The sequence below is a fragment of the Malus domestica genome, chromosome 15, assembly GCF_042453785.1.
Source record: "Malus domestica chromosome 15, GDT2T_hap1".
NCBI classification, from domain to species: Eukaryota; Viridiplantae; Streptophyta; class Magnoliopsida; order Rosales; family Rosaceae; genus Malus; species Malus domestica.
Window position 1 is genome coordinate 13069817 of NC_091675.1, and position 14146 is coordinate 13083962.

Here is a 14146-nt window from a genome sequence, read left to right on the forward strand (position 1 = left end):
TTCCATCTAACGGTCATCCTTGGCACAAATACGTTATAGTAATTTGTGTGGAAATGCTGGGAATATTCACTTTTCAGACCACCTCTGAGGATTGATAGTTAGATTTATTCTTTAACTATTTCAAAAAAGAATACAACAATCAATTGTCATATTTGTGCTTTACAAAATATATTTTGAGTATATTATCTTTCTAGCATTACTGAATTTTTTTATAGGACTTTTTTTACAAAGATAAATTATGTCTCATAACTAAGACATTATCGTTGCGTCACTAACATCTTTTAGTGTCACCTAGTACCTATCTATTACCAACTTACTAAAAGGGTTGTGCTATCCACACATGTATTTTTACTTCTTACACACTCATTTCAATTTTTGATCGTCAGATTGAATGAATTGAAGAAGATTAATGAACAAATTTTAACAAGGGTGTGTGGGAAGTAAAAAGGCCAGGAGGATCCTCAAATCGTGTCCGTTCATCGTATATCGTACGATCAGTTTTCATCAGGTACTATTCATATTTAATTTTAAATAAAAGTATTTAAAACGATTTTTGGTCTCACGATGTATGATGAATGGACACGATTTGAAGATCTCTAAAATCCTCACAAAGAGAATCCCTAGGATCCTCACAAAAAGAATCTGAAAAAGATCCTCATTTGTAAAAAGAAATGTGTGAATAATGGACTTGGATTCTCTGCCCTCCCAATTCGGTGCCCTCCCCGTGCCCTCCTGTTTGTATTACGGTTAAGCCACGTCAATATTTTATATTACTATTTTTTTTTGTCTTATTATTTTTATAAAAAACAATATAAAATGTTAGTATTGATTAACCGTGACCACACAAAACAGGAGGGCACGGAAAGGGCAGAGAATCCAAGTCTGTGAATAATACTACCTTGTTCAAACCCTGCGGTGCCTATCTCATTTTCACCTTTTTGACACAAGTGGCAAGCTTGAATTGTATGGTGGTTCCATAGGATTGTGTCTTGGTCAAGACTAAGTTTCTCCCTTTAAGAGAAACCAACTCTTACATTGGAGAGATTTTTTAATCTGACCGTCACACGAGATGGTATACCACGTGTCTCTATATAAATTGTGGGTTATGTGTGTTAAAAGGTTAATAATTTAAAAATTAAAATTTTCCACTACTTGCATAAAAACACGTGATGTGCCATCCATGTTCCTGTCACAACTAAAAATTTCTCCTTACACTGGGTGAGACCCTTGTTAAATCATATGGCTAAAATACAAACAGTGTCATGGTTTTATTGTACGTTACGAATGGTATCAACCAACATTCTTACTTAAGTTTTTCTCTAACTATATAATTAAATTTAAAGTTACTTTTAGTATTTAGTTCATTAAACAATAATTCATGTTTGTCAAAAAGTTATCATAAAGCTTATGGAAGCCAAAACTTAGTATTCATCGACATACTAAATGCCAAAAAGGACTGATTCTCTTAGTTAAGAAATTATCATAGTATGTTTGATATTTAAGTAATTAAGAATATTTATCTTTGTACTCAAAATTCTGAACTGTGATGATTAGTACAATTATTTGCACACCCACATTGAGATTTGAGAAGGGGGGAAAATGCCATGTTACATGACATGTCTTGTAGAGCATGATGTCCATTTCTCCTTGGTAAGAATAAAGATAGGGTGTCAATTTTCTCCTCAAGTTTGTGTCTGCCCATGCTGGGCAAATTGCTGAATAGTATGGGGGAGGGTCAATTTTACAGGCACAATTTGATGCCCACCCACAAGCCACACTAACCTCTCTCTCCTTCCTTTTTTTCCCAAGAGGGTGACCCCCAACACACCCAAAGGAAAAGATTGAACATCAAAACTATGGTAAACTTTCTAAATTATTGGGGGAAGACAAAAGCGTGGGAAAGCTACCCATCCTCTCTCCCCATGTACTACCCAGCAAAAAACTGTCCCATCCCATTGCACAATCCAGAGAGAAATGAGAGATTAAAGCACAACTAACCCATCACTCCAGTCCATGTAGGTTTCTAGAGTCCCGGGACTAATTTATCCTCCCACCAAAACCCGCTATTTCTCTTCCTCCTTGGGATTATTTCCCTCCTGCTGCTGCTGCTCTTCACAGATGCCTAGGCCGGGCCCGAGACCGTATGAGTGTGTCCGGCGAGCTTGGCATAGCGATAGGCACCAACCCATGAGAGGTTCCATCATTCAGCAGATTTTCAGGTACTGGGTCGTCTTTGTTTCCATGGATTTCTCGGTAAAGGTCTCTGCTTTTTCACATTTTGCTGATTGCCCACCACCTGTTTGATTAGGGTCGTCAATGAGGTTCACAGCTCCGTAACGAAGAAGAACAAGGAATGGCAGGAGAAGCTGCCTTTGGTGGTTTTCAGAGCAGAGGAAATTATGTATTCAAAAGCCAATTCTGAGGTTTTTCTCTTTTGCATTTCAGGTTTGCATTTGCTTTTTTGGCTGTTCCATTGCTCATTTTTTGCTTTGATTTGTTGAAGGCCGAGTACATGAATCTTGACACGCTATGGGATAGAGCAAATGACGCCGTTAACACAATTATCCGGCGAGATGAGGGCACTGAAACCGGGGAGCTTTTGCCGCCTTGCGTTGAAGGTAACATTGTACTGCTTTCTTTGCATTTTGTTGGATTGAACTGTGAAATTATGCTATGAAATTATGCTACTTGGTTGTTCTCATTTCTCAATGTAAATTAATTTAGCTCACTGTTCAAGCTTAGTTTAGTTTGTAAGAAGAGATTATTGTGCAGAGTGACTACACTAGAGGTGTGATTTGTATGTGTGTTTTGGTTCCTCCTCTTTATGTTGTTCAGCTGCCCTTAATCTGGGTTGCACTCCAGTAAGAGCTTCGAGAAGCCAACGGAACAGTAATCCGAGGAGTTACCTCGCTCCAAGAGCACAAGAGCCCGCTCCTACGCCTGCTAGGGTTTTGGATAAAGCTACTGATGAACGGCACCCTCAGTTTTCTCCTCATCACTCTAGCAATCAATTGAACTTTGCAAAAGCCTCAAATGTGAACTCTGCACTTTCGGTCCCAGAATCTTACAGCCGCATGAGCCAGAGTACTAACCTCGCTAGCCCTCGGAATTACCCATTTTCACTTGAGAATGTTCCTGCTGGCCATAACCAGTTAGCAACAATGTCAACCAATAACCCCTCGAACTCGGGTTCAGTATATCCATTATATTACGGAACTCACCATCAACCTGAAGAGTTCCAGGTCGGTCCTCAGGTCCCAGAAAGTACATATTCTAGGACCATGCATGTCGGCACACCAATTGTTACATCAGTGATGGAACCTACCAAGCAGAACCTTTTCTCCTCTCAAGGTGCTGAAAATGTGTCACACAGATTCACAGAAGTCATGGACACCCAGGAGAAGCCACGGGAAATTGAATGTGATTTATCGTTGACATTGGGTCCTGTTGTCCACCCATGCACTCGAAGAAGCTTGGCCAGTGGAATGGAAGATATTGGGTCGAGCAATTCTCAAGACGGGGGAAAGTTAAATGATTTTTCACCATTGAGAAGCAAGGAAATCTGTTTCTTTCCCACAAAGACTGCTTATGATCGCTTTGAGTCCACTTCCAGTATGTGGAATTCAGAGAGTGGTCGGAGTTCTGAGGCAACTGTAAGGAAGCGCAAGGCACCATTTAGTAGCAATGAGGAGGATAGGCAATATTGCTGGCAACCAGATGTCGTTCCCAACAGGTTCACTGGTCGAACTACAGGGCCTGGTTTGTAGACTCTTTCCCTACAGTAGTATATATGCTTCAAAATCCAAGATGCCAATATATTGTTGAATCCTCTTATGAGAGGCTCTCTTCTTATGTAACTCTGCTTGCAAAATTTCACAAGTTGATGTGAGTTGCTAGTTGCATTAGTGGAAAGATGTGAGTCGTAAATGAAACCCGAGTTTGATTCATATCGTATGAACAATGTCCTGGTATCATGGCTAAAGCATGAAACATCATACTTCCAAATCACTAACGCTACATTGCTTGGACTTATAGAGTTGAGCGAAAAAGACAGAAATAAGTGTTGTGGGTAGAAGGTATGAGAGCTATGTGGTATTGTGGAACGGGCCTTATCCGGCTCTGTTGTGTTACAGATTTCAAGAGCAATTATGTTCCCTTTGTCTTCGTGTATGATTGATTATAGCCTTGCCTGATCAATGGTTGAACTCTTTGAAGGATCTGTAAAGAAACGCCCTTTCTGGCTGGAACGGTGTGTCGAGGGTTCTTATGATACAATGTCGAATCTGCTTAATTACGAGAGTACCTTTTTTATTTTACGTAGCTATGATTGTCATAATCTGTTGGTGCTTGGAGTGGTAATGTTGTGCTCGAGTGTAATGTACCACTCCGAAGGGAATTGTAATGTACTATGACGATTTGAAACAAAAAGTATTAGTAAAAACACACCTATCGAAGGTTGAAACTGTGTCGAACTATTACGTAGGACAAGTAGAAGGAGTGAGAATTAACATGTAATTAAGTGAAGAAAGAAATGATTACAAACCAAAATAAAAAAAAGAAAGAATTGACGTATTCCGGAGATCATGACCTCAATTAAAAAGCCAACGGTACTTCTCAGTGAGGAAGCATGGGAGGCCGGTGGAGGAGCGGAAGCAGGAGAGTAGGCGTTGGTTGATCCGACGGTGAGAGTGACCTTTTGGTCCCGCTCGCGGTTCTCACCAACGGAAGAGATGAAGTAGCGAAAACCATTAGAAAGAAGATCTACATACACCGGGCTGCTGGTCATAATTAAATCCGTCTAGTTCACCTAAGCTTTTCACCCGTCGTCTGACTAACGCTTAACGTTTTAGAACATTGGTTGATACACAAAACATTGATAGGTAACATTTCAGTAGGAAAACGTTTTGAAATGTTATTGAAACTCATTGAGGTTGTCTCAATCTGGAATGTCTTCAAAGCAGCTCATATTCATGAGTTGTACATTGACTAGACAAGTAGACATTTCACTTGGACTTTAGACGTACGATGTTGTCTTTTCCTTCTGGTTTTTACTTTTTAACGAGGATAGAGGGCCGAAGAAAATATCTGTATTCCGTAGGTGTAGGAGATTTTTTAGTCCTCGTGCGATTACGTTTATTGGCACCTGACTTTTTCGTAAGTTCACCATCATTTTGTTTGTACTCAAGTTTGAACTTTCTTTTCTTTTCTGTTAGTTAAGTTAACTAGATCAACATGTTTCACATCTTTGCATTCAAATTCGAGTTTTTTTCTTTATGCAACTTAAAAATAATTTAGTATAGACTACTACTTGGAAAAAAAAATTATTGTTATTTATCTCCAAATTTTGGATCAAAAGAATTGTCCACTATAAGGTTTGATTACATTTTATCATAAAAAAATTATTGAATAAATGAACATTTATTGTAATATAGCTTATTTTTATAAATAAAATAGAGGATTAAACGATATTAATTCTCGGAAATGACTGCTAAGCTTAAGCGACGAAGGAAGCTACTGCTACTAGTGCGGAGATGAGCCCAACGAAAGAACCAAGAGTGGTGGTAGTGAGAGATGAAGCATGGGAGGATGATGGTGGAGGAGCCAACAGAGAAGAGGTGGTGGTTGGTGATCCAACGGTGATGGTGACTTTTTGGCCTTGCTCGCAGTGGTTACCAACGGTGCAGATGAAGAAGCGAGAACCGGTAGATTTGAGTTCCGTACTCACCCCTGGTCCCAGTACGATCCCAGGGTCACTGCAGTTGTCATATTCTTCTTTTGATGCTACTTCCCCCACATTATGTTCCCACGTTTCAGTCCAGTTGAACACTGTAATGCCAAAAATTCACAATAATAAGTTAACAACAAAGATATATGCACATTCATGAACTCGGACGCAAGAGCCGTGAATAGTCAATTGGCCTAATTCACGTATGTTTAGATTAATAAGAAAGATATACAAATATTCCTATGAACCTGGACGCGAGAGCTGGGAACAATGCCTTCGTCAGCTAATCTAACTCGTGTATGCTTGTTACTGGGAATGAAAGCGCACTTACCAACTGTATCTCCTATTTGGAATGTCTTTGAGGCGGCCCAGTCGGAGTAAAAGGAGGTGTTTGGGGGAACAGTCCAGCCCAAGCTGTCACCTACTACGTACTCTGCTGCTGTTGCACCCTTCAAATTCAACAAAGAAGGGCAAGCCACCGCCATAACCACCAAGCAAGCAATCATCATATTCATATCTTTGCGGCCGCCCATTTCCCTACGCCTGATGAAGATTTCGATCGACGTACGTGTTTTCTGCAAGTACTTTTCTTCAATATGAATTATGTAGACAAGTGTGTTTTGTGTTGTGTTGGAACGAGTTGGAGCTCATCAAATAAAGTTGGGTTGATATTTATAGGCGATGGAGGCTGAAGAGTGAAGCCAAAACACGAACTCTTCATCAAAACACGCATGCGTACGATTTATGAACTCAATTTTGTAATAAAATTAAGCATCTATGTTGTGTGCGTGGCGGGAAACCTTCAAAACTTTGAACAAGTTGAATTCAACCCTGCATTGCCTGGTGATTTTGATGCATTCTAAAAGATAAAGAAGAAAGAAATTACCAAGTTTTACCAGTCCTCATCGTCCCAGCGTCAAAGATGTACGGTTTGATTACGTGACGCCCTTGGAGTCCCACACACGACCTGGTCTATGAATCGATGATTTCTTCTTTTTAACTTCTAGTTCTCAAAAACAATAGTATCCTTACTCTGTCGTGCGACGCTACATGCCACATTCCGCCCGGGCCCCACCACATCCGAGTTCGATTCCGTCGTAGTGCGATATTGTCCGTTTTAGGTCCCGACCACGCCCTCACGGTTTTGTTTCTAGGAACTCTCACGAGAACTTCCCAGTAGGTCATCCATCATGAGATGGCTCTCGCGCGAACTCGCTTAACTTTGAAATTCCAATAGAACCCGAAGCCAGTGAGCTCTCAAAAAACCTCGTGTTAGGTAGAGATTGGAATATACATATAAGGCTTACAAGATCCACTCTCTTGGACGATGTGAGATGTTACAATCCACCCCCTTAGGGGCCCAACGTCCTCGTCGGCACACTTCCGACCAGGGATTGGCTCTAATACCAAATTATCACATCCTGGTCCGGGCTCCCACCGCATCCTGTACTCGATTCCGCCATAGCACAATATTGTCCGTTTTGGGCCCAGACCACGCCCGACCCAAATTGAGGTGTGCTGGCCGTCATGTGAGGATGACGTAGTCATATGCGCGCCTCGATTTGGGTCGGGATGTGTCACTACATGCTTGCTATACTTTGAATTATAACCTTGATGTTTACTTATATTATAACACGCAACTCTAACCCCAATCCCGCTCAACTGAAAGTTATCTGGAAGAGAAGGAAGCAAAATAAAAAGAGAAAACAGGTTACATGAACAATTGTGAAAGATGTGTAAGACGAAAAAGCCAAAATAGCCAATTCGAGAACAAGTCAAAGAAAAACATTTCCCATGCTGCAAGCTGTTTCCATAACCTGCGATTGGTATTCAGACATGTCCTGGTCTAAAAAAGACTCTAATTAAGCTGACTGCTGAGTTCAAGTGAGGTACGCAAAAGAGAATGTTCTTCCACCTTCAAATTTTTACATTACCCTTGTCCCAAACTGGTGACAAAGCTACCTTACCGACTTTTTGTTGGAGCAATATTAGAAAATATGAAAAATAACAATATAATTTCAACGATAATAATCATAAAGAAGTTCACAACATCAATTATATATGAGATTAATATAAACAACTATAGAGAAAGTTATAAAAAAACTGACAAACTTGGAGATTGAGGCTTGCATAAATGCAATATCCTAAAGACAGAATTTTGCCCCTACTCTTATACTTGTAGTTCGGTAGGTGTCTGTCTCACAGGATTCAACAATCTATAATCCGAAGTCAAAGCACTTCAATCTTCGGACTCTGGCGAATTTCATATATTCCGTACTCTCAAGACATGACTCATAATTTTACCAAGACATTGGAGAAAACTACTCTCATCGGTCCATTAGATATGTGAGATGTTTGAGTTTATATAGAACTCAAGCCACCCCTTTTGATATATTGTGACTATTGCCTAAAGTTCCAACGATGAATTTGAATTCAATTATGACACATGTAGATCCCATTTCTTACCTTTTTTTTTTATAGAGAATAATAATTATAGAGCAATCCTACACTTACCATATATTTTTATCATTATTTATATCATCTCACTAATAGAGGCAGAACCCAAAAACACATGTAGATCCCATTTCTATTAGAGAAATGGTACAAATATATGGTAAGAATAACATTTTTGATATGTTTATATGTATATGAGAGTTTTAGGTAATATTTTGGTGGGATAGGTAGAGACTTAAAAAGAGAAACAAAGATAATATATATATATATAACGTTTTTTTTAAGAAAAGGATAATATCACGTTAAAAAAATAAAAAAAAAGGGTAATAAATGTTAGCAAAAGTGAAGTTGGTTTAAAGAGAGAAAAAAAATAAGATAGAGAAAACAAAAACTCAGCCAAAAAAAAAAAAAAAAACCACTCATGCAAACAACGTTGTTTTCTTCTTCTTCATTGTGCCGCTAGCTCTACATTAAAAAAAAAAAACTTACATTTCAACTTAGTCCGCCGCATAAGCCCGTGCGCCTAGCCCCGCCTGATCTTGCCTAGACCCGCTTAGACTTGCCTAACCCTACCTAAATCCATCTAGTCATGCCCAACCGTCTGTCTCATAAGCTTTTTAATTTGTGGCCAATTAGGATGAATCGCAGCTAGATGGCAACCTAGATCGCTTTTTAGAACATTGGTCTGACATTATCACCATTGCCGCCACCAAACTCCACTTCAACTTCACCACCTATTGCCACCACTTTTTTTAATTGTCATCTCCACCATAGTCAGGTCTTTCTTCTTTAGTACTTACATCTAAATATTAACTCTAAATCTACCTCCAGGCGTATATATATACATACACATACACACACACACACACACATATATATATATATATATAACATGTGTGTTTTTTTGTGTATTTTTTCATATCAATAATAATATTTGTATCACATATATATAAAATCTATGACCACCTCTATTAGAAGGTGATCAACAATAACACATGGTGTAAAATATAGAAAAGTAGATTCGCTTATTTGGACATAAACATAATTTAGTTAAGGGAAATTTTATGTGAACTCATATAACCTCTTTCTACACCCAACTTAAACTTTAATTTTAATTGTCTTTTTTACTCTATTGCATAATTACTATCAAGTGCGAAATGAAATTAACAATAAAACTAAAATTTATCAATAAACCCACTCTATAATTAAACTCTACCATCAGCCTTTATTTCATCCAAATAATCCATGTAATGGTTTCATCCGGTCTTCTAGTGCAAACATGGTTCATTCGTTTTGATTAAATCACCGCAGATACAGTACCAAGGGTGAGACATGATTCATTCAAGCCATGAAACTAGTTACCACTGAAACTTCATCTACTTCTGGTATGGATAGATTATATGAAACTTCCTCTGAGAAGCCCTTTAATAATTGATAAAGCCATTTCAGATGTGAAAGAGTAACAATACCTAATTACTGAACTAAAGTTAATAAACGAATGGGAGACAGAGAGCTAGAGAATGAGAGAGATTTTAAACCATGGAGAAAATGGCCATGCTACAGTAGGTGGTTTGATTTCAACTTTGATGAGCTCTCTCCAAAAAAAAAACCCAGTGCATGGTTTTTATAGTTTCACAATTTATTTTGGTGAAACAGAAAAAGAAATATTATTAATTGGTAACCCTATTATAATATGATTGCAAGGACGATCATATTGCGTAGATTATATGAATTTGTTCATTTTTTCATAGTCATTTGAAATGGACTTCTGTTTGCAAATTTGGGATTTGTATTTTCTAAATGGGTGTAGAGATAAATTTATAAATTGAATTGGGTTTGTGAGGGTAGTTTAGGTAGTAAATTTGGGTTTAAAGAGATATGATAGTTTAATTAAAAGTAATGTGGGTGAAAAGAGTATGTTGGGTGTAGAAAGAGTTTACATGGGTTCAAATAAAATTTCTAAATGAAAGGGAATGTTTAATTCCACAAAAGAAGTATTTTATTTTTTTACGATGACACACCCCGACCCGGAATGTCCACTTGGACTCCGAATCGAGCTATGATGGCCGACACCTGGAAGGTGATGAAGCCATAAAGTGTAGTGTGGTGGAATATGTGAATAAATTTAAACCTAAAAGTACCTAAATATAAGAGTGCGCTGTGAGCAGGAATGAGCTCATTTCATAAGTGATGTCAGAGCATAAGTACAGTACAATAAGATAGGGTGAGAATTATACCATCGAAGGTAATCGTCTACACCAATATTTACCAAGAATCCTTGTCGATAAGAAAACTCAGCTACTAAAACCTGGAAAGGCGAAAAACAAGGGTGAGTGGGCCTGAAAATAAAGTTTTAATAAAAACCTTTGAAAATGTTATAACCCCTCGCCGTAAAACATGTATAGTTTCCAAGATATACATACTACAAATAATATGAAAATACTCACCGTAGCTTGCAAAATATCAAGATATCAATACGGCATAATAGTTCATATATAAGTGCATGACGTCAGTAATCGTATACTTTCGCATAAGCAAACATATTAAACAAGTGCTCATCGACACATGCTGACACACGAGTTCATGCAGAGTTATTCTAACATGAACATGAATGAGTGTACTAATGATATACGCTATAATGTTACAATCACGTGAAGACTGACGTTATTCGCTGTCACATACGAGTTAGAGTTGCCTATTACAACATGTACGACAGGACTGGCACCTACTTGGATCTAAGGCGAGCGTGCGGTGTGGATGTGAACATACACGTGAAAGATTGGCCCTGGCCCCGGACGAGCACTAACATCGGGTGCAGCAAACAATGAGTATAAAACATAAATATAGTCATGCCATAGTGGTTCAATAGTTCTAATCAACATAATATCATTCATAGCCATAGGTATAATGATAACATCAATAAACATACGCATATTTGTGCATCCTGTAAGATGTAGTATATTTAGTAATTTCCATCAACATGCTAAAACTTATAAGCATTCTGCTAAACTAGGCGTTTTGTAGGGAACTCTTTATGACATGCATAAATGGAAACTAACAGTTATATATATATATAAAAGAAAAGACCCACTCACCTGAAGTCCCCACTACAACTCCCTACCACGAATATCGAGGCATCACGAACGATCGTTGCCTAGAACAAATATCAAATTACGTCTTAGAATTCTTATCAATAGAATACATAACTTACATAAAACGCATCCCCAAGGACGTTCTAGAGTGATTTGAAACCCATTAAACAAAAGTCAACAGTCAAGGTTGACAGTAGGGTACACAACTCTACGTAACTCAATCTAGAATATCTACACCATGGATTTCCAATTCGTAACTTCCCAAGGGTTTCAATAAGCTTCTAGAACAACATTCTAAAGTTTCGGAACGATCCAACAGTCGGATCTTCGCCAATTGCTAAAATTAAGTAGCTGCCGACGTTTTGATTTACAAACTTAGAAAACCCATCCGGGAAGATCCATACGTCAGATTCCTAATCCATTAGTTCCTAATATCCTTAAATATTATGTACTATTACGTATTAAAGTGTGGTGACGATCCAATGGTCGGATCGTCGAATCATATAATAACCAAGTGGCGGCCCTTAACGGAAATATAACCAAACAACGGAATTCGGTCAATCGGATGCCTAAAATGGAATCGGGGCACCCATTTTAGCCTAGGGAGGTCAAGTGGTGTCTCTGCCTGCGCACCGCCCCTACTCGCTGGAAAATTCAACTATTTCAAAAAATTCTCAAATTTTACAGAAATGAAGATCTCAATGAGGAGGGAAATTTTTATACCTGTGGCCAAATCCAATTTGGCAGGGAAAAGCTCCAATTTCTCTCGAACTCGCCGAAAACCGTAGAAATGGGTGGCTTCAATCCGTCACCTCCGGTGCTCTGTCGTCCCCAAACCTATTTGGGCTTTGTTCCTGACCTTTAGAGGAGTGTTTTGGTGGTGTTAATTGATTGAAATCGTTTCACAAATGGTGGATTTCGGGCAAAGTTTCCGACGGCACCCACAATGGGTTTTTCACCAAACTACAACTAAATTTCTTTTGATTTTGGGTGGAAATGGTAAAGGGGAGGTTGGGTAGGTGTTTGGTAGGGATGGTAGGCCATGAATCACTGGAAAAATAGTGAAAGTTAGGCGGAATTACACCAGTCGAAATCGGGTTGGGGGTATGGGTGTACGGGTTCGGTTTGGGTGTTCTGCACCTCTCTCCTTTCCCCTCATTTCCTTCTTTTCTGATTCATTCCTCACTTCTTTCTCTCCTCCTCATTGGCCGCCCATTTCCCCTCATTTCTCTCCTAATTGGGAGAACCGTCCACCCCCATCTCTTTTTTCCTTCTTCCTCTCATCCGCCCCTCACCCTCATTTCTAATATTAAAATAATAATATAATAATTATGAGAAATATATAAAATAATAAATAGTAATCTTTACAAAAGTACTTTTCGGATTTGTAGTTCCGTAAAATTTTAATTGTAACTCCAAATTCGCTTCCTCTTGTGCCTATGCATCTGTATTGTCGCGTACTTCAAGAATACAATAAAATAATAGCCCATACGCTTCACGAAATGACGGTTAACTGAAGTCAACGATCTCGCCTCTAAGGGCATTTCCATCAATTTACTCATTTAAAATTTATAAAAATATAAAATTAGGGCCGGGTTATCACATACGAGGTACAACTATAAATTCCTATTTATTTGTTGCTGAATCGACCATAGACCAATTCCCTTTTTACTTGAGAGTACTAAATACGCCCATAATTTTGAGTTTCATGTTACTCCTACCAAGAGACATGTCATATCACTCAATTCTATTTTGAGATGGGTAATGCTAGAGAGACTAAATTTGTAGAGTAAATTTTGTAAACTAAAAGACATGAAAGTTGATGATTGGATTATTACTTAAGTATTGATTAACGGGCTTATTACTTATTGGTGACTCATCATTTAGTTTGCAAATTTAGTTTACAAATTTAATTTTTCTAGCGTTACCTTTTGAGATTAATACACATCGACATCGACCCTTCCTATGTTCTTTGTGGCAGCCTCATGGAAACAACTTCCCATTTCATGGACGACTGCTACTTTGCTTGGTGCCTTCACCATGCATATCTTCCTAGTCCTCGTGCTCTCCCATCATGGATTAAGTGACCATTGCCCGTAGATTCTTGCCTAATGCAGACTTTGATTGCTTCCTGGCACTGGCGGAGGCACGTAAGGACTACAATAGTCCTAGGCCTACCCTAACTTTAAAAAATAAGATTAGTATTACACATATTTTTATTGCTTTTCAACCCTCCTCAACAACTAAAAGAAATTCAATCATTATCTATTTTTCATCCAATAGTTCCTATAAAAAAATTAAGTATATATTTTAAATGGTCATTTATCATAGATGGTGGTGCTATCCATATACCATTTTTTTACTTTCTTGTTTGGACCCGATTTTACACTATCGGCTCGAGTAATCGAAGTCCGTCGAATGACAAGGTAGTTGAAATGATTTTCAATTATTATTGAGAAATAACGTTGTGATTTTAATCATGATATTATCTCTTAATAATATATTAAATTGTTTAAACCTGATATTTGTCTATATCCCAATTGATTTGAACGCATGGAATATTGGGATATGCGGCAGCAGATAAATATGGTGCCAAATGGTATATGCTTTTGGATGTGGCCACGTGAATGTGCTTGTTGGGATTTTATCCCATGTAACTTTGCATGCATAAGCACCACCTGGATCAACATGGTGGAAATATAGAAGGAAAACATTTATGTGAGGGCACGGTTTCCTAACTGAACTAGGAGATAGTCTGAGGGCACGGTTTCTTTTGAGGCATGCAAAGGATAAGGAAGAAAAAAAACAAATGTTTTTTTGAATAATTGTGACGTAGAGTCAGATGATGATGACGGCTAAAGGATAGGCTCTTGCC

The 14146-nt window shown here is 38.3% G+C and overlaps 2 protein-coding genes across 2 annotated transcripts; one reads left to right on the forward strand and one right to left on the reverse strand.

Moving 5' to 3' along the window:
* The first annotated feature begins 1686 nt into the window (after nt 1-1686).
* Nucleotides 1687-4455, forward strand: LOC103415739 (uncharacterized). Its single transcript, XM_008354034.4, has 4 exons — nt 1687-2219; nt 2309-2423; nt 2504-2618; nt 2836-4455. The coding sequence occupies exons 1-4, from the start codon at nt 2119-2121 to the stop codon at nt 3765-3767; spliced, it is 1263 nt and encodes a 420-aa protein (XP_008352256.3). The 5' UTR covers nt 1687-2118; the 3' UTR covers nt 3768-4455.
* An 853-nt stretch (nt 4456-5308) lies between these two features.
* On the reverse strand, nt 5309-6363 carry LOC103415737 (cucumber peeling cupredoxin-like). Its single transcript, XM_008354032.4, has 2 exons — nt 6057-6363; nt 5309-5826 (listed from the first exon to the last, which is right to left on the reverse strand). Exons 1-2 carry the CDS (start codon nt 6256-6258, stop codon nt 5495-5497), a joined length of 534 nt encoding a protein of 177 aa, XP_008352254.3. The 5' UTR covers nt 6259-6363; the 3' UTR covers nt 5309-5494.
* Between the last annotated feature and the right edge of the window lie 7783 nt (nt 6364-14146).

Excerpts from the sequence above, each read along its gene's own strand:
- LOC103415739 (XM_008354034.4), top strand. The coding sequence starts at position 2,119 with ATGCCTAGGCCGGGCCCGAGACCGTATGAGTGTGTCCGGCGAGCTTGG. Across the intron at positions 2,220-2,308 it reads ATCATTCAGCAGATTTTCAG|GGTCGTCAATGAGGTTCACA; the intron begins GTACTGGGTCGT and ends CTGTTTGATTAG. Across the intron at positions 2,424-2,503 it reads ATTCAAAAGCCAATTCTGAG|GCCGAGTACATGAATCTTGA; the intron begins GTTTTTCTCTTT and ends GATTTGTTGAAG.
- LOC103415737 (XM_008354032.4), bottom strand. The coding sequence starts at position 6,258 with ATGGGCGGCCGCAAAGATATGAATATGATGATTGCTTGCTTGGTGGTT. Across the intron at positions 5,827-6,056 it reads CCAAATAGGAGATACAGTTG|TGTTCAACTGGACTGAAACG; the intron begins GTAAGTGCGCTT and ends TTGGCATTACAG.